At 41.8% G+C, this 20,269-nt stretch overlaps 1 protein-coding gene across 1 annotated transcript; it reads right to left on the bottom strand.

Moving 5' to 3' along the window:
- Positions 1 to 10,527: 10,527 nt before the first annotated feature.
- Positions 10,528 to 18,913, bottom strand: LOC124681299 (probable disease resistance protein At1g58390). Its single transcript, XM_047216231.1, has 6 exons — positions 18,671 to 18,913; positions 18,120 to 18,325; positions 13,381 to 14,986; positions 10,973 to 11,065; positions 10,765 to 10,853; positions 10,528 to 10,648 (listed from the first exon to the last, which is right to left on the bottom strand). Exons 1-6 carry the CDS (start codon positions 18,911 to 18,913, stop codon positions 10,528 to 10,530), a joined length of 2,358 nt encoding a protein of 785 aa, XP_047072187.1.
- Positions 18,914 to 20,269: the final 1,356 nt, after the last annotated feature.

Below are 20,269 nucleotides of genomic sequence, written 5' to 3'. Positions count from 1 at the left end.
CGCCTATATAATCTTTCGTATCGGAAAACCCTAGTACCGAGAGCCAAATTACGAGAACAGTTCCAGAGACGCCGCCGCCGTCAACCCCATCTCGGGGGGTTCAGAAGATCTCCTCCGGCACCCTGCCGGAGAGGGGAATCATCAACGGAGGGCTCTACATCACCACGCCCGCCTCCGGATTGATGCGTGAGTAGTTAATCCTTGGACTATGGGTCCATAGCAGTAGCTAGATGGTTGTCTTCTCCTATTATGCCATCATGTTTAGATCTTGTGAGCTGCATATCATGATCAAGATCATATATTTGTAATGCTACATGTTGTGTTTGTTGGGATCCGATGAATATGGAATACTATGTCAAGTAGATTATCGATATATCATATATGTGTTGTTTATGATCTTGCATGCTCTCCGTTGCTAGTAGAGGCTCGGCCAAGTTGATACTTGTAACTCCAAGAGGGGTATTTATGCTCGATAGTGGGTTCATGCCTCCATTGAATGCGGGACAGTGATAGAAAGTTCTAAGGTTGTGCATGTCTCTGTTGCCACTAGGGATAAAACATCAATGCTTTGTCTAAGGATATTTGTATTGTTTACATTACGCACAATACTTAATGCAATTGTCTGTTGTTTGCAACTTAATACTGGAAGGGGTGCGGACGCTAACCCGAAGGTGGACTTTTTATGCATAGATGCATGCTGGATAGCGGTCTATGTTCTTTGTCGTAATGCCCTAAGTAAATCCCATAGTAGTCATCATGATATGTATGTGCATTGCTATGCCCTCTCTATTTGTCAATTGCCCAACTGTAATTTGTTCACCCAACATGTTATTTATCTTATTGGAGAGACACCACTAGTGAACTGTGGACCCCGGTCCATTCTTTGACATCTGAAATACAACGTACTGCAATCATTGTTCTTTGCAAGCAAACATCATTCTCCACACCATACGTTTAATCCTTTGTTTACAGCAAGCTGGTGAGATTGACAACCTCACTGTTAAGTTGGGGCAAAGTATTTTGATTGTGTTGTGCAGGTTCCACGTTGGCGCCGGAATCCCTGGTGTTGCGCCACACTACACTCCTTCACCAACAACCTTCACGTGGCCTTCATCTCCTACTGGTTCGATAACCTTGGTTTCTTACTGAGGGAAAACTTGCTGTTGTATGCATCACACCTTCTGATACGTCTCCGACGTATCGATAATTTGTTATGTTCCATGCCACATTATTGATGATATCTACATGTTTTATACACATTATATGTCGTATTTATGCATTTTCCGGCACTAACCTATTAACGAGATGCCGAAGAGCCGATTCTTGTTTTCTGCTGTTTTTGGTTTCAGAAATCCTAGTAAAGAAATATTCTCAGAATTGGACGAAATCAAAGCCCAGGATCCTATTTTGCCACGAAGCTTCCAGAAGACCGAGGGAGAGTCGAAGTGGGGCCACGAGGTGGCGACACACCAGGGCAGCGCGGCCCAGGCCCTGGCTGCGCCGGCCTGTGGTGTGGGCCCCTCGTGCCGCCTCTTTACCTGCCCTTGCGCCTACTTAAAGCCTTCGTCGCGAAACCCCCAGTACCGAGAGCCACGATACGGAAAACCTTACTGAGACGCTGCCGCCGCCAATCCCATCTTGGGGGATTCTGGAGATCACCTCCGGCACCCTGCCGGAGAGGGGATTCATCTCCCGGAGGACCCTTCATCGCCATGGTCGCCTCCGGAGTGATGAGTGAGTAGTTCACCCCTGGACTATGGGTCCATAGCGGTAGCTAGATGGTTGTCTTCTCCTCATGTGCTTCATTGTCGGATCTTGTGAGCTGCCTAACATGATCAAGATCATCTATCTGTAATTCTATATGTTGTGTTTGTCGGGATCCGATGGATAGAGAATACTATGTTATGTTGATTATCAATCTATTACCTATGTGTTGTTTATGATCTTGCATGCTCTCCGTTATTAGTAGAGGCTCTGGCCAAGTTTTTGCTCTTAACTCCGAGAGGGAGTATTTATGCTCGATAGTGGGTTCATGTCTCCGTGAATACGGGGAGTGACGAGAACCTCTAAGGTTATGGATGTACTTGTTGCCACTAGGGATAAAACATTGATGCTATGTCCGAGGATGTAGTTATTGATTACATTACGCACCATACTTAATGCAATTGTCCGTTGTTTTGCAACTTAATACTTGGAAGGGGTTCGGATGATAACCTCGAAGGTGGACTTTTTAGGCATAGATGCATGCTTGGATAGCGGTCTATGTACTTTGTCGTAATGCCCAATTAAATCTCACAATATTCATCATGTCATGTATGTGCATTGTTATGCCCTCTCTATTTGTCAATTGCCCGACTGTAATTTGTTCACCCAACATGCTATCTTATGGGAGAGACACCTCTAGTGAGCTGTGGACCCCGGTCCATTCTTTACATCTGAAATACAATCTGTTGCTATTGTTCTTTACTTGTTCTTTGCAAACAATCATCATCCACACTATACATCTAATCCTTTGTTACGGCAAGCCGGTGAGATTGACAACCTCACTGTTTCGTTGGGGCAAAGTACTTTGGTTGTGTTGTGCGGGTTCCACGTTGGCGCCGGAATCTCCGGTGTTGCGCCGCACTACATCCCGCCGCCATCAACCTTCAACGTGCTTCTTGGCTCCTCCTGGTTCGATAAACCTTGGTTTCTTTCTGAGGGAAAACTTGCTGCTGTGCGCATCATACCTTCCTCTTGGGGTTCCCGACGAACGTGTGAGTTACACACCATCAAGCATATTTTCTGGAGCCGTTGCCGGGGAACTGAAGAAAAGCTACACCACAAAGATTTCTAACTCCCACGTCAACTACACGCCAGCATATTTTTTGGCGCCGTTGCCGGGGAGATCAAGACACTGCTTGCAAGGGGAGTCTCCACAATCCAATCTCTTTACTTTGTTTTTGTCTTGCTTTATTTTATTTACTACTTTGTTTGCTGCATTATATCAAAACACACAAAAAATTAGTTGCTAGCTTTACTTTATTTACTGTCTTGCACACTATATCAAAAACACAAAAAAATTAGTTACTTGCATTTACTTTATCTAGTTTGCTTTATTTACTACTGCTAAAATGGCCACCCCTGAAAATACTAAGTTGTGTGACTTCACAACCACAAATAATAATGATTTCTTATGCACACCTATTGCTCCACCTGCTACTACAGCAGAATTCTTTGAAATTAAACCTCGCTTTCTTGAATCTTGTTATGCGAGAGCAATTTTCTCAGTGTTAGTTCGATGATGCTTGCTGCCCATCTCAATAATTCTGTTGAATTGTGTGAAATGCAAAAGTATAAAGATGTAGATGGTGACATTATAAAATTAAAATTGTTTCCTTTCTCCTTAAGAGGAAGAGCTAAAGATTGGTTGCTATCTCTGCCTAAGAATAGTATTGATTCATGGACTAAATGCAAGGATGCTTTTATTGGTAGATATTATCCCCCGCTAAAATTATATCTTTGAGAAGTAGCATAATGAATTTTAAACAATTGGATAATGAACATGTTGATCAAGCTTGGGAAAGAATGAAATCTTTGGTTAAAAATTGCCCAACCCATGGATCGACTACTTGGATGATCATCCAAACCTTTTATGCGAGATCTGAACTTTTCTTCGCGGAACCTATTGGATTCAGCCGCTGGAGGTACCTTTATGTCCATCACTCTTGGTGAAGCAACGAAGCTCCTTGATAATATGATGATTAATTACTCTGAATGGCACACGGAAAGAGCTCCACAAGGTAAGAAGGTAAATTCTGTCGAAGAATCCTCTTCCTTGAATGATAAGATTGATGCTATTATGTCTATGCTTGTGAATGATAGGACTAATGTTGATCCTAATAATGTTCCGTTAGCTTCATTGGTTGCCCAAGAAGAACATGTTGATGTAAACTTCATTAAAAATAATAATTTCAACAACAATGCTTATCGGAACAATTCTAGTAATAACTATAGGCCATATCCTTATAATAATGGTAATGGTTATGCTAATTCTTATGGGAATTCTTACAAGAATAATAGGAACACACCCCCTGGACTTTAAGCTATGCTTAAAGAATTTATTAGTACACAAACTGCTTTTAACAAATCTGTTGAGGAAAAGCTCAATAAAATTGATATTCTCGCTTCTAAGGTTGATAGTCTTGCCTCTGATGTTGATCTTTTGAAATCGAAAGTTATGCCTAATAAGGATATTGAAAATAAAATTGTTACTACAGCAAATGCCATCCAAGTTAGAATTAATGAGAATATAAGATTGATGGCCGAATTGCATGCTAGGTGGGAAAGAGAAGAAAATGAAAAACTAGCTAAAGAGAACAATGTAGCTAAAGTTTGGACTATCACCACCACTAGCAATGCTAATGCTCCACATGTTGCTGCACCTCCTACTATTAATGGTAAAATAATTGGTGTTGGCAATGTTTCCACTCCTAGTGCAAAGCCCGCAAAACTGCCTGAAACTGCTAAAACTGCTAAAACTGCCTGTGATAAAACTGCTGAAATTTTTTCCAACATTGGGGATGATGATCCCATTGCTTTAGATTGTAATGGTTTAGATTTTGATGATTGCCACATCTCTGAAGTTATAAAGTTCTTACAAAAACTTGCTAAGAGTCCCAATGCTAGTGCTGTAAACTTGGCTTTCACAAAACATATTACAAATGCTCTCATAAAAGCTAGAGAAGAGAAACTAAAACTTGAAACTTCTATTCCTAGGAAGCTAGAGGATGGTTGGGAGCCCATCATTAAGATGAAGGTCAATAACTTTGATTGTAATGCTTTATGTGATCTTGGTGCAAGTATTTCCGTTATGCCTAAGAAAATCTATAATATGCTTGACTTGTTTCCATTGAAAAAATGTTATTTGGATGTTAATCTTGTTGATAATGCTATAAAGAAACCTTTGGGGAGAGTTGATAATGTTCGCATTACCGTTAACAATAACCTTGTCCCCGTTGATTTTGTTGTCTTGGATATTGAATGCAATGCATCTTGTCCCATTATATTGGGAAGACCTTTTCTTCGAACTCGTTGGTGCCACCATTGATATGAAGGAAGGTAATATTAAATATCAATTTCCTCTCAAGAAAGGTATGGAACACTTCCCTAGAAAGAGAATGAAGTTACCTTTTGATTCTATTATTAGAACAAACTATGATGTTGATACTTCATCTCTCGATAATACTTGATATACACTTTCTGCGCCTAGCTGAAAGGCGTTAAAGAAAAGCGCTTATGGGAGACAACCCATGTTTTTACTACAGTATTTTTGTTTTATATTTGAGTCTTGGAAGTTGTTTACTACTGTAGCAACCTCTCCTTATCTTAGTTTTGTGTTTTGTTGTGCCAAGTAAAGTCTTTGATAGTAAGGTTCATACTAGATTTGGATTGCTGCGCGATAGCATGATTTCTTTGCTTGTCACAAATTTCGACCTGCCTCCCTGTAGGTAGCTCAGAAAATTAAGCCAATTTACATGCGTGATCCTCGGATATGTACGCAACTTTCATTCAATATGGGCATTTTCATTTGAGCAAGTCCGGTGCCTCAATAAAATCCATCTTTACGGACTGTTCCGTTTTGACAGATTCTGCCTTTTATTTCGCATTGCCTCTTTTGCTATGTTGGATGAATTTCTTTGATCCATTAATGTCCAGTAGCTTTATGCAATGTCCAGAAGTGTTAATAATGATTGTGTCACCTCTGAACATGTTAATTTTTATTGACCACTAACCCTCTAATGAGTTGTTTCGAGTTTGGTGTGGAGGAAGTTTTCAAGGATCAAGAGAGGGAAATGATGCAATATGATCAAGGAGAGTGAAAGCTCTAAGCTTGGGGATGCCCCGGTGGTTCATTCCTGCATATTCTAAGAAGACTCAAGCGTCTAAGCTTGGGGATGCCCACGGCATCCCCTTCTTCATCGACAACATTATCGAGTTCCTCCCCGAAACTATATTTTTATTCCATCACATCTTATGTGCTTTGCTTGGAGCGTCGGTTTGTTTTTGTTTTTGTTTTGTTTGAATAAAATGGATCCTAACATTCACTGTGTGGGAGAGAGACACGCTCCGCTGTTGCATATGGACAAATATGTCCTTAGGCTTTACTCATAGTATTCATGGCGAAGGTTGAATCTTCTTCGTTAAATTGTTATATGGTTGGAATCGGGAAATGCTACATGTAGTAATTCTAAAATGTCTTGAATAATTTGATACTTGGCAATTGTTGTGCTCATGTTTAAGCTCTTGCATCATATACTTTGCACCCATTAATGAAGAAACACATAGAGCTTGCTAAATTTGGTTTGCATTTTTGGTCTCTCTAAAGTCTAGATAATTTCTAGTATTGAGTTTTGAACAACAAGGAAGACGGTGTAGAGTCTTATAATGTTTTCAATATGTCTTTTATGTGAGTTTTGCTGCACCGGTTCATCCTTGTGTTTGTTTCAAATAACCTTGCTAGCCTAAACCTTGTATCGAGAGGGAATACTTCTCATGCATCCAAAATCCTTGAGCCAACCACTATGCCATTTGTGTCCACCATACCTACCTACTACATGGTATTTCTCCGCCATTCCAAAGTAAATTGCTTGAGTGCTACCTTTAAAATTTCCATTCTTCACCTTTACAATATATAACTCATGGGACAAATATCTTAAAAACTATTGTGGTATTGAATATGTACTTATGCACTTTATCTCTTATTAAGTTGCTTGTTGTGCGATAACCATGTTTCTGGGGACGCCATCAACTACTCTTTGTTGAATATCATGTGAGTTGCTATGCATGTACGTCTTGTCTGAAGTAAGAGAGATCTACCACCTTAATGGTTGGAGCATGCATATTGTTAGAGAACAACATTGGGACGCTAACTAAAGCCATGAATCATGGTGGAAGTTTCAGTTTTGGACACATATCCTCAATCTCATATGAGAATACTAATTGTTGCCACATGCTTATGCATTAAAGAGGAGTCCATTATCTGTTGTCCATGTTGTCCCGGTATGGATGTCTAAGTTGAGAATAATCAAAAGCGAGAAATCCAAAATGCGAGCTTTCTCCTTAGACCTTTGTACGAGCGGCATGGAGGTACCCCTTTGTGACACTTGGTTAAAACATGTGTATTGCGATGATCCGGTAGTCCAAGCTAATTAGGACAAGGTACGGGCACTATTATTATACTATGCATGAGGCTTGCAACTTGGTAAGATATAATTTACATAATACATATGCTTTATTACTACTGTTGACAAAATTGTTTCTTGTTTTCAAAATAAAAGCTCTAGCACAAATATAGCAATCGATGCTTTCCTCTTTGAAGGACCTTTCTTTTACTTTTATGTTGAGTCAGTTCACCTATCTCTCTCCACCTCAAGAAGCAAACACTTGTGTGAACTGTGCATTGATTCCTACATACTTGCATATTGCACTTGTTATATTACTCTATGTTGACAATTATCCATGAGATATACATGTTATAAGTTGAAAGCAACCGCTGAAACTTAATCTTCCTTTGTGTTGCTTCAATACCTTTACTTTGATTTATTGCTTTATGAGTTAACTCTTATGCAAGACTTATTGATGCTTGTCTTTAAGTGCTATTCATGAAAAGTCTTTGCTTTATGATTCACTTGTTTACTCATGTCATTACCATTGTTTTGATCGCTGCATTCATTACATATGTTTACAATAGTATGATCAAGGTTATGATGGCATGTCACTCCGGAAATTATCCGTGTTATCGTTTACCTGCTCGGGACGAGCGAGAACTAAGCTTAGGGATGCTGATACGTCTCCGACGTATCGATAATTTCTTATGTTCCATGCCACATTATTGATGATATCTACATGTTTTATACACATTATATGTCGTATTTATGCATTTTCCGGCACTAACCTATTAACGAGATGCCGAAGAGCCGGTTGTTGTTTTCTCGCTGTTTTTGGTTTCAGAAATCCTAGTAAAGAAATATTCTCGGAATTGGACGAAATCAACGCCCGGGGTCCTATTTTGCTACGAAGCTTCCGGAAGACCGAGGGAGAGTCGAAGTGGGGCCACGAGGTGGCGACACACCAGGGCGGTGCGGCCCGGGCCCGGCCGCGCCGGCCTGTGGTGTGGGCCCTCGTGCCGCCTCTTTACTGCCTTTCCACCTACTTAAAGCCTCCGTCGCGAAACCCCCGGTACGAGAGCCACGATACGGAAAACCTTGCGAGACGCCGCCGCCGCCAATCCCATCTCGGGGGATTCGGAGATCACCTCCGGCACCTCGCCGAGAGGGGATTCATCTCCCGGAGGACTCTTCACCGCCATGGTCGCCTCCGGAGTGATGAGTGAGTAGTTCACCCACTGGACTATGGGTCCATAGCAGTAGCTAGATGGTTGTCTTCTCCTCATGTGCTTCATTGTCGGATCTTGTGAGCTGCCTAACATGATCAAGATCATCTATCCGTAATTCTATATGTTGTGTTTGTCGGGATCCGATGGATAGAGAATACTATGTTATGTTGATTATCAATCTATTACCTATGTGTTGTTTATGATCTTGCATGCTCTCCGTTATTAGTAGAGGCTCGGCCAAGTTTTTGCTCTTAACTCCAAGAGGGAGTATTTATGCTCGATAGTGGGTTCATGTCTCCGTGAATGCGGGGAGTGACAGGAACCTCTAAGGTTATGGATGTACTTGTTGCCACTAGGGATAAAACATTGATGCTATGTCCGAGGATGTAGTTATTGATTACATTACGCACCATACTTAATGCAATTGTCTGTTGTTTTGCAACTTAATACTGGAAGGGGTTCGGATGATAACCTGAAGGTGGACTTTTTAGTATAGTGAGATTTAATTGGGCATTACGACAAAGTACATAGACCGCCATCCAACTGCATCTATGCCTAAAAAGTCCACCTTCAGGTTATCGTCCGAACCCCTTCCAGTATTAAGTTGCAAAGCAACAGACAATTTCATTAAGTATGGTGCGTAATGTAATCAACAACTACATCCTCGGACATAGCGCCAATGTTTTATCCCTAGTGGCAACAACACAACACAACCTTAGAACTTTACGTCACTTGTCCCAGGTGTCAATGTAGGCATGAACCCACTATCGAGCATAAATACTCCCTCTTGGAGTTAAGAGCAAAAACTTGGCCAGAGCCTCTACTAGTAACGGAGAGCATGCAGGATCATAAACAACACATATGTAATAACTTGATAATTAACATAACATGGTATTCTCTATCCATCGGATCCCGACAAACACAACATAGAGTATTACGGATAGATGATCTTGATCATGTTAGGCAGCTCACAAGATCCAACAATGAAGCACAATGAGGAGAAGACAACCATCTAGCTACTGCTATGGACCCATAGTCCGAGGGTGAACTACTCACTCATCACTCCGGAGGCGACCATGGCGGTGTAGAGTCCTCCGGGAGATGAATCCCTCTCCGGCGGGGTGCCGGAGAGATCTCCGAATCCCCGAGATGGGATTGGCGGCGGCGGCGTCTCGTAAGGTTTTCCGTATCGTGGTTTTTCGCATCGGGGGTTTCGCGACGGAGGCTTTAAGTAGGCGGAATGGCAGAGTCGAGGGGCTGACGAGGGGCCCACACCACGGGCGGCGCGGGCCCCCTTGGCCGCACCGCCTTGTGGTTTGGCCACCTCGTGGCCCCACTTCGTATGCTCTTCGGTCTTCGGAAGGTTCGTGGCGAAATAGGCCCCCGGGTCTTCGTTTCGTCCAATTCCGAGAATATTTCGTTACTAGGATTTCGAAACCAAAAACAGCAGAACAAGCATCGGCACTTCGGCATCTTGTCAATAGGTTAGTTCCAGAAAATGCACGAATATGACATAAAGTGTGCATAAAACATGTAGGTATCATCAATAATATGGCATAGAACATAAGAAATTATCGATACGTCGGAGACGTATCAACCGAACCCGTGGAACGTTGCACAGCTGCGACGTTTTTACACCTAGAAGGGAGCCAATATAGTACCAACTATGTAAACACACATTGTATCTGAACAGCTCGCAAGTTTTCAGACGCACTCTTTTCCTTTCAGGGCACCGAGTGGGGCTGAAAGGTTTTCAATGAGGCGGGCTTGCGATGCTGCAACGTAGCATGGTTGAAACAAAAATAGTGATGACATATGTTCTTCTCTCTTTACAAGCAACGCTAGGGGCTCGAACCCGCAAATCTACAACATAATCGATTTTGGCACACTTGGCAATATACACGCTTTGGTTTTACAAAAAACTCGCGAAAAAACAGTATTCTCATGTGACCCGATATATTCAAGGGCTAAAACGGAAGATTACAATACAACCAGAGGAATTTTCTTTGACTTCATATATGTCTCACAGAATTTTACAAAATATAGCACACGACATTTAAAAACAAGATATACGATAAATACATATACACAATATTGCGTCTTGGTTCAAACCTCACGCATTGAGCAATATAAAGAACTCCTATATCCATCTATATATATTCCCTTGCAGTACATATATTCTGCTTCAAATCGTCGTATCGGTACTCCTTGAAGAAAGTGGTGTCCACCTTAAGGTCCTCATCAATCATCTTCTCAGCAACGGTGACACGACTGCATTATGCCGATCAATGTTCACTTTCCACTTCGACATCCTGAGAAGGAAACTTTCGAAGACCTTGTCAAGATCCAACTTCGAGTGGCAAATCTTCAGCCAGATCAAAGCAAACTTGGCACCAGCCAACATCTGAGCTTTCACAAAGTCGTGGATATTGCGCACATCCTTGAACTTGTCCATGAGTTTTGTAAGATTCTCGGGCTGAGGGTTCCGAGGAAACATGGCATTATACACCATGGCCAAGGTAGTATTGCAGAAGTCAAGAAATTCTCGAGTTTGGGTGGCTCGATCCTGAAACTGGACAATACATCGATAGCGACTTTCGTCTGCCCAAAAATCAATGTCATTGGCTCTGGCAAGACAAAGAAGGGTTTCAACCCGTTGCTCCTCAGCGGCAGTATCCAGAAATGCACCTACAAGAAACAAGGGAAAAATTAAATATAGTAGAAGGAGAGACTGATACGTCTCCGACGTATCGATAATTTCTTATGTTCCATGCCACATTATTGATGATATCTACATGTTTTATGCATACTTTATGTCATATTTATGCGTTTTCCGGAACTAACCTATTGACGAGATGCCGAAGGGCCAGTTCTGTTGTTTTCTGCTGTTTTTGGTTCCAGAAATCCTAGTAAGGAATTATTCTCGGAATCGGACGAAATCAACGCCCAGCATCCTATTTTTCCACGAAGCTTCCAGAAAACCCGAGAGTCGCCAGAGGAGGGCCACTGGGCCCCCAGATGACAGGCCGGCGCGGCCCTAGGGGGGGGCGCGCCCCCCTAGTGTGTCGTCGCCTCGTCGAACCCCCGACTCCGCCTCTTCGCCTATATAAAGGTCCCTGACCTAAAAACCTCGACCCGTTCGACAAAACCAGAGAAAACCTTCCAGAGCCGCCGCCATCGCGAAGCCAAGATCTGGGGGACAGGAGTCTCTGTTCCGGCACGCCGCCGGGACGGGGAAGTGCCCCTGGAAGGCTTCTCCATCGACACCACCGCCATCTTCATCAACGGCTGCTGTCTCCCATGAGGAGGAGTAGTTCTCCATCGAGGCTCGGGGCTGTACCGGTAGCTATGTGGTTAATCTCTCTCCTATGTACTTCAATACAATAATCTCATGAGCTGCCTTACATGATTGAGATTCATATGATGATGCTTGTAATCTAGATGTCATTATGCTAGTCAAGTGGGTTTTACTTATGTGATCTCCGGAGACTCCTTGCCCCACGTGTGTAAAGGTGACAGTGTGTGCACCGTGTGGGTCTCTTAGGCTGTATTTCACAGAATACTTATTCACTGTTATGAATGGCATAGTGAAGTGCTTATTTATATCATGATTGCAATGTGTTTTGTATCACAATTTATTTGTGTGCTACTCTAGTGATGTTATTAAAGTAATTTATTACTCCTGCACGGTGTAATGGTGACAGTGTGTGCATCGTGTAGTACTTGGCGTAGGCTATGATTGTGATCTCTTGTAGATTATGAAGTTAACTATTGCTATGATGGTATTGATGTGATCTATGCCTCCTTTCGTAGTGTGAAGGTGACGAGTGTGCATGCTATGTTAGTACTTGGTTTGGTTATGTTGATCTGTCATGCACTCTAAGGTTATTTAAATATGAACATTGAATATTGTGGAGCGTGTTAACTCCGGCATTGAGGGTTCGTGTAATCCTACACAGTTAGTGGTGTTCATCATCCAACAAGAGAGTGTAGAGTCTAGCATCTATCTATTTATTCTCGTTATGTGATCAATGTTGAGAGTGTCCACTAGTGAAAGTATGATCCCTAGGCCTTGTTCCTAAATACTGCTATCGCTGCTTGTTTATTGTTTTACTGCATCTGTACTTCCTGCAATATTACCACCATCAACCACACGCCAGCAAGCACTTTTCTGGCACCGTTACTACTGCTCATACTTATTCATACCACCTGTATTTCACTATCTCTTCGCCGAACTAGTGCACCTATTAGGTGTGTTGGGGACACAAGAGACTTCTTGCTTTGTGGTTGCAGGGTTGCTTGAGAGGGATATCTTTGACCTCTTCCTCCCCGAGTTCGATAAACCTTGGGTGATCCACTTAAGGGAAACTTGTCTGCTCGTTCTACAAACCTCTGCTCTTGGAGGCCCAACACTCGTCTACAAGAATAGAAGCACCCGTAGACATCAAGCACTTTTACGGCGCCGTTGCTCGGGGAGGAAAGGTAAAAGGCACTCATACTCCGGTCCCAGGTAAAGTACTTTTCTGGCGCCATTGTGTGTGTGCTCGAAGCTATTTCCTTTAGATCCCGCAATTGCATCTTTTTGTTTCTTGTTTACACTAGTTTGGCATAATGGACAACAATGAGCTTCTTATTCTATTTCCTGATTTAAGACATGGATGGTTTGATCCGAAAATTAAAAAACCCATGGAACACATTAGCATGAATACTTTGAATACCATTGTTGCTAATGATATGGAAAATTCTAAGCTTGGGGAAGCTGGTTTTGATGAGCATGATCTTTTTAGTCCCCCAAGCATTGAGGAGAAAATTTACTTTGATGATACTTTGCCTCCCATATATGATGATTATAATGATAGTAGTCTTTTAGTACCGCCTATTATGGAGGATAAATTTGATTATGATTACAATATGCCTCCTATATTTAATGATGAGAATAATAATGATAGCTACTTTGTTGAATTTGCTCCTACTATTAAGAAACTTTGGTCAATCTCCTCGACCTGAGTGCTGCTTATGTTGAGCGTCTGCAAGTTGATTAGTCTGCTGATGCCCAGCGGGAGGCAGCGCAGGTCTGGGCAGTCGAGGCGCATGTACCTCAAGTGAATCATGTCACCAAGCTCATCTGGCAGCTCCGCAAGTCTCAGTCCCTTCACGGAGAGTACACGAAGGAACTTGGACCAGCGCAGAAACTTGAGATCATCGTGCACACGCCTCTTCCACCGCTGCTGAGCTTCAGCCTCCTTGTGACGCTTCTCATCTACTTGGCATATGAAGGAACGCAGCTTAGGGAACTTGTGGTGGGTGGTGTACATCATGCTCTTGTCACTCTGGACACAGAGGCGGCGCACCGATGGTGATGGCACAAGGACATCATGTACGTCGACATCGTGGACGATCTCCATGAAGCCAGCCTCGGTGATCTCCGACTGCAGGAACCCCAAGAGGCTTCTGTGAACTCTAACAAGCCCGACGCTGCCATCTGGTTTCGTCTCCTCCAGCTCAACAAGGCATCTCAAGACCAGTTCCTTCAAGTAATCGTGGCCCACCTCCTCCAGAGTCTTGCGATGGTGCGGGCTCTTGCTGATGATGAAGCCTTCCGCTATCCACATCTGAACGATCTCATCGGCATCTTGACATATGTCATGGGCAGCGAGGTAGAGGAAGCACGACTTGAGGTCGTCGGGGAGGTCCTCGAAGCTCGTCCAGTAGATGGTCTCCATCCCCCTTCTTGTCCGGCCCAGCTGCTGCTGCTGGTAGTGGTAGCCGGAACTCCCTGAAGGATGCATCACTGCATCCCACTGGACTGGATTCTCCTTGAACCGGAGAAGCCCGGCTAGGAGAACGATGGCCATGGGACATCCTCCTGTTACATTATGCACACAACTCTGGACATTGTTGTCTCTTTGCTCCTGCTCCTCCTCTTTCTGATTTCTTCTCATTGAGTGGTAACCTCCTTGATAAACCTCCTGCTCCTGACTTCTCCGTTTTTCGTAGGCCAACAACCATGGCTCGTACTGTGCTTTCCTCAACACTTTCCAATAGAATAGCTGCATACTTTTTGCTTGATCCAATCGGGTCATCAGGTGTACTCCGTTGAAGCCCTCTCTATTCATGGTATTAGCATGACAAGCGACCTCTTCACTTGCGATGTCCAAGATGAGCATCACACGGCTGCCATTGCCATTGTTGTCTGGAAGGCTCGCCCTCACGAAGTTGAGAGTGCTTTTGGAGGATATCCCTCCCAGAATCAACAGGTACCTCTTTCTACTTAGCAAACCACGGATCTTGTCACCAATGCTGTCAATTCCTGCTTTTTCCACCTCCAGCTCATAGCACTGATCTGCAGACTGTTGCAGTGCCATTTGGTACACATTTGTAAGGAGATCTTCTATGCTTGAACCCGGCTGCATGTCACACCTGATTACAACATCCATCTTTGTAGATATCTGGTTGCAGATAAGTTTTACGAGTGTGTTCTTCCCGGCACCACTCTCCCCAACTATGGAGATGAACCTTTGGTGCCTGGTATCCTCATATTCATTGGCCAGCATACGTTTGAGAATCTCCAGGTCTTTGTCAAACACAGTGTTCTCCATGTCATCCTGCCTGTTCATCGAGTATATAGATACAATCAATGTACATTATTAATGTCCACACATATTTTCCTTGTTTTAGATATTTTTCATGCTTAGAATACTCAGAATAGTTCTCAACAAAAACTACTGGAATATAGTGTAAGAAATATGCGGGAACCCAAATTCAAGTCCAGAAAGATCTTAAACCCAGATGGTTGTTTTAACTAAGGACATTTATCTACATAAAAGAAGTTGGAGGGGCAACTCAAAATGTTCCTCCTGCAGGACGAGACCATTAATTTACTGTGATTTTTCTCATATTAGATGGCAAATTGACCAGTGGCATCTAACTTATATATACTCGAAGGTTTGCTAACATTTTTGTCTTGATTGAGGGGATTAAGCAAAAAATTCAGGGTTCTTATATATCCTGATTAGGGCTTGGCTCTATGTTAGTCACTGTGATTTTCTAGAAATGTTGCCCTACTTTCAAAAGAGAACTTAATTCTCTTCTGCAGGCAATATATGCATGAACTCGTTCTAGAATTGATCTATGCGTCAGTGATGGGAGAAGTGCCAGATTGTGATGGAGGCCTGATGGTTGTAGGGACCTTTTTGTCAGCAAAGCCACAACACGATTTTAAAGGAGCTTTTGTACCTACTTTCATCGTTCCTGATATGATTGACTCATATTGAGCTGGAGAGCTATTTATCTGATTGTCCAATCTTAGCATGAAAATTTGCTTCCTTTGGCTACTTATCATGTAGGCTTCTACTTGTTTTTATAGACCAGGTGCTTTATATAGGGTGTTTATAGCCCCCATGGAATTTTGGAGACCATTAATTTACTGTGATTTTTCTCATATTGGATGGCAAATTGTCCACTGTCATCCAATTTATATATCCTTGAAGGTTTGCTAACATTTTTGTCTTGATCGAGGGTATTAAGCAAGAAGTTGAGTGCTCTTATCCTGGTTAGAGCTTGGCTCTATGTTAGTCACTGTGATTTTCTAGAAACTAGCATGGTGGCCCTCGCAAATGCGAGGGCATCACATATAGTTGACCTTTACTAAAGAGCATCGTCTTTAGTGTGTCAAATTTGATATTAAGATATTCACAAACTGGTGGACTTCATATTATGCTAAAAAAGGAATACATTATATAGCAGCATCTATATGCGAAATATATATCACATGCATAGAATACATCTTTAATCATACTTAAGTCATGGATATAGATTATTAGTGTATTTCCAAAACACTACATTAATGAACACACCGTGCAGTTCGTGCATGACATTAAAATGGTATTTGCAATTAAAGTTTAGATCTAGCTAGCTGGTAATTTTAATGTGATGTTACATATATAAGTATGCTAGAGGATTTCCTCGAGCAATGATCATACTATGTTTAGACCTATATGATGGAACCAATTTTTCTCACTTAATATAAGGTAACGAAAAGGGCATATCTCATCATTAGTATATAGGTCGACTAATTAAACAGTAAGAGTTTGTCAATGTACCTTTATATGATATTTCTACCTTTTGTTCCCTTTATTTTTTGAAAACAAATATCTCACACTCTCGTTATGTTGTGCCATACATAACTTCTTGGGCATAGATAACCAGCAATATACAACATTGATCATTACGTTTTTATTAAACAAATAAGGTGATACTTTTTCCTTAAATTTATGGATCTTAATTTCTTTGCCATGTGTTAGTAATATATTTACATATCAATAGTAATAACATATTAGTTATTTCGAATGGATGCAATACTATGTTTAACAAAAAAAATTAAAACTCTCTAAATGTTAACCCTAATCTTCAATTTAGTCATTTTGAACACTCACTCACTTGTATGTGTCATGCCATGTAACACAACTAAGCTGTCATGGACAACACACTTAAGGCATTTTAATCAGTCGCCATTCTTTTCTGCATCATTATAAATTCTAATGATGTGATGCGAGGAGTGTGTTTCTTGCATCACGTCCGACGATGTAGACTCTATTCTCTAAAGTCAATATCTCATATGCATTTTCAAAACATTTGAGGCTAATTTAAAAATGATAAATTATGATTTTAAGTTTTGTATGTATTCGGTTATTTGTACTTTAAGGGAATGTATTCACTGGTATTGGTATATACGTATGTATAAACAGTCTGATTTTGGATCCTCTCATATTTTCTTCCGCTCAGGCTACCACTCCATATCCTACGTAGTACTCATATATCGTGGCACGCATGGGCGAGTAAGCTAAAATCGGATCATAGCGGCCTTATTTGGAGTTTTCTTTTTTCTCATCGTTGATCCGTTTTAAAGTGGATTCACGCATCCATGTATCTGTTTTAGAGTTTTTATTTTCTGCAACCTATCAGCTTTAGAGTTAACTTCTTTTACGTATGTTCTTAGCAAAGATTGCATAGACACAAATCTCTTCAATATCAAAAAAGAAATCACCTAAAAGAAATCACATCGATGTTGTATGGCTGTAGATTATTAGTTAAATCTAGGCTATAGGTTATTCCCTATTACTACATGCAAACGTATAGTACTTTGCAATTTTCTCTCTCCATATAGGTCATTGATTTTCCTTGTTCTAAATGAAGCTACGTGGAAGGTTAGGACTCTTTGATCCCTTTTCCTTGTACGTGAACGTGGTTAGTTAATTACGTCCCGTTTGCACATGTACGTGACAAACAATGTTCCTTTGTACATATATACGTGAACGTAAGTCTGTTAATCTCAGCCGTTATAATTAGGCCCCACCAAAATCAGACGTATTAGATAATTTTAGTGATGTGGATTAACCTCGTATCTCTATTTAAAACCTTTGTATTTTGCTTTTAGTATATAATAGATAGATGTTGCCCTATTTTCAAAAGAGAACTTAATTCTCTTCTGCAGGCAATATATGCATGAACTCGTTCTAGAATTTGATCTATGCATCCGTGGCTACAGAAGTGCCCGATTGTCTAATCTTAGCATGGAAATTTGCCTTCTTTGGCTACTTATCATGTATGCTTCTACTTGTTTTGAATTTTGGAAACCTTTGGGGTGCAGCCTGGTAAGTTCTGTTTTTTTCATTCGTCGTTTGCTCTTTATAATTCGAAAACACATAATACTAACATAGAATTAAATGCTTAATTAACATACCATGCTGCAATGGCCGTGATGGAAGATGTCGGTGTCACCGACGGTGTATCCTCGTGCATGCCGTACCACTGGTTCTCTGAGATTTGGTCAATCATGCCTTTGATTCTTTCGATTTGGCCAGACAATCCACGTCGAGCAATGATCCGGGTAAAGAAGCCAATGAAGTATCTCACCGAGCTTTGGTATTCCTGACTTTGTAGGGATACCTGTAATTAACCAGGTAAAAAACAGTGTACATGAGTAACAAACAAGCAAACATTTTTGAAGTGTATGTTTTCATCAACTGGTTAAAAGTTGTAGTAGTGTCATTGCTGGTCAAAATTATAGCAGAACTTATTTGCACTGGTTGGGCATCTGGGAACAGACGGACCTATATAAACATAACGCCACTGTACATAGTTGTATTTTTTATTTTGAAATCCTGAGTCTTATAAGCATGAAAACTATCCTGCGTTTTCTAAGCATGTCTAGTTCAAAGTCCAAAACCATCCTGATTTTTGTATATATGGACCATGGTTTGAGATGTGCGCCAAGTCAAGTTGGGCACCTACCTGGTGGTGGAAGATGAGGTCGTCGAGCGCGTCCTCGGCGTCGAAGGCGACGCCGCGCGTCCGGCGCACGCAGTCGCGGCTCACCCCGCCGAAGACGTCGCCGGCCCGGCGTTTCCGGTCGGCGTCCCGGAGGAACGCCCGCAGCGAGTCGAGCCGGTCGCGCAGCAGCATCATCTCGTCGCCGGGCTGGAGCGCCGCCTCGGCCTTGCGGGCAGCCCGCTGGGAGAGGTCATCCGGCGCCATGGCCGGGCTGTAGCTGCCGTAACCGCCGCGGCGCAGCATGGATTAAACGCTAAGCAGCTGAATACTCCGTAGCCACCCCTGGTGCGTACTACGATCGAGCGTAATTGCAAGTACCAGTACTCCATAGTATATATGTGATGAGCTTAGCTAGGTAGTGCCTTGGTGGGCACGTTGACGGATCTAAACCCGTGGTCGCCTAGTCGCTAGTCGGTGGATCACTCACCAGCCAGCCGCATATGCAAGTAGTTTAGCGTATTAGTAAGTCGGTTTGCATACTAAATAACAAGTGTCACCGGCTATACAACGAGCACATTTCAACAACTAGCTCTCTAGAGGGCTGTTGATCATGGCCAGTTGGCCACTAGCGCGGACACCGTAAGTCGCGGCGCACAGTATGTCTACTGTTAACTGGGCTCATGTTATGAATGATTACATTAGCTGTATACTACCTCCATTCAAAAACTTAAGACTTATATTATTTTTAAAAAATCAAACTATTTTAAATTTAACTAAGTTTTTACCAAAAATTATTAACATGCAAAATACAAAATCAATATCATTAGATAGATAATAAAATATATTTTTATATGATATCCATAAAATATCATATTTGTAGATAAATTCTTCTAAAAGTTTGGTCAAACTTTATTTGTTTGACTTTAAAAAAAACTTAAACTTTGAGATGGAGGTAGTTAATCTCAATGAAGAATAAATTAAATTTTAATGTGCTGAAATTATTTGCTGTAAACTTGGGGTGCTTCCCTCTAAATACCTTGATGTTCCTCTGCATTTTCCAATTCAAAAAAAGATCCTCAAGCAATAATAGATAGAATTATCCCTATGGTGACATTTTGGTATTGTGAAGGCACATCTTTCTAGTGCCCCTACCTATCTCTTGCCTATCATTAGATCCCAAAAATGGAGATATAAGGTATTAAATCCCAGATGGAATTTGTAAATTTAGTGCTGGAGAGTACATGAAGTTCTTCATAATGACATTTGCAATGGTTATTGTTTCACACTTAGTCAATAGAGATCAGGGTTAACCCTACTAGACCACTCATTGGCCAGTGGAGTAGTCGGCTCCCCTTTTGTGCAGCTCTCACTTCTTTAAGATCGAAGTGAGGAAGTTCTCTGACTCCGTCTCATATTGTAAATGCGCCTGGTTTTTTTTGACTACCCAATCCCACTGTCCTAGGGGCTAATTTGGGTTTGCTGCCCGTAGATCCGATCAAACCCCACACCCTGCACGCCCGTCCTATTTCTGATCCCCAAACCCAACCCTAGAAACCCAGCTGCCAGTGTGAACTTAGTTGGTTAGTTATGTTACTTATGTGGTTTGTTATATCCGTGATA

This window comes from Lolium rigidum, unplaced genomic scaffold, assembly GCF_022539505.1.
Source record: "Lolium rigidum isolate FL_2022 unplaced genomic scaffold, APGP_CSIRO_Lrig_0.1 contig_39055_1, whole genome shotgun sequence".
Taxonomy (NCBI): domain Eukaryota; kingdom Viridiplantae; phylum Streptophyta; class Magnoliopsida; order Poales; family Poaceae; genus Lolium; species Lolium rigidum.
This window is presented reverse-complemented; position numbering and strand designations above follow the sequence as displayed.

Bases quoted from the DNA above. Each gene is read 5' to 3' on its own strand.
- LOC124681299 (XM_047216231.1), bottom strand. From the start codon at position 18,913: ATGGCGCCGGATGACCTCTCCCAGCGGGCTGCCCGCAAGGCCGAGGCG. The intron at 10,854-10,972 runs GTCGCTATCGAT...CGGAACCCTCAG, and splicing joins TGATTTTTGGGCAGACGAAA to CCCGAGAATCTTACAAAACT. The intron at 10,649-10,764 runs GTTTGCTTTGAT...GGCATAATGCAG, and splicing joins CAGATGTTGGCTGGTGCCAA to TCGTGTCACCGTTGCTGAGA.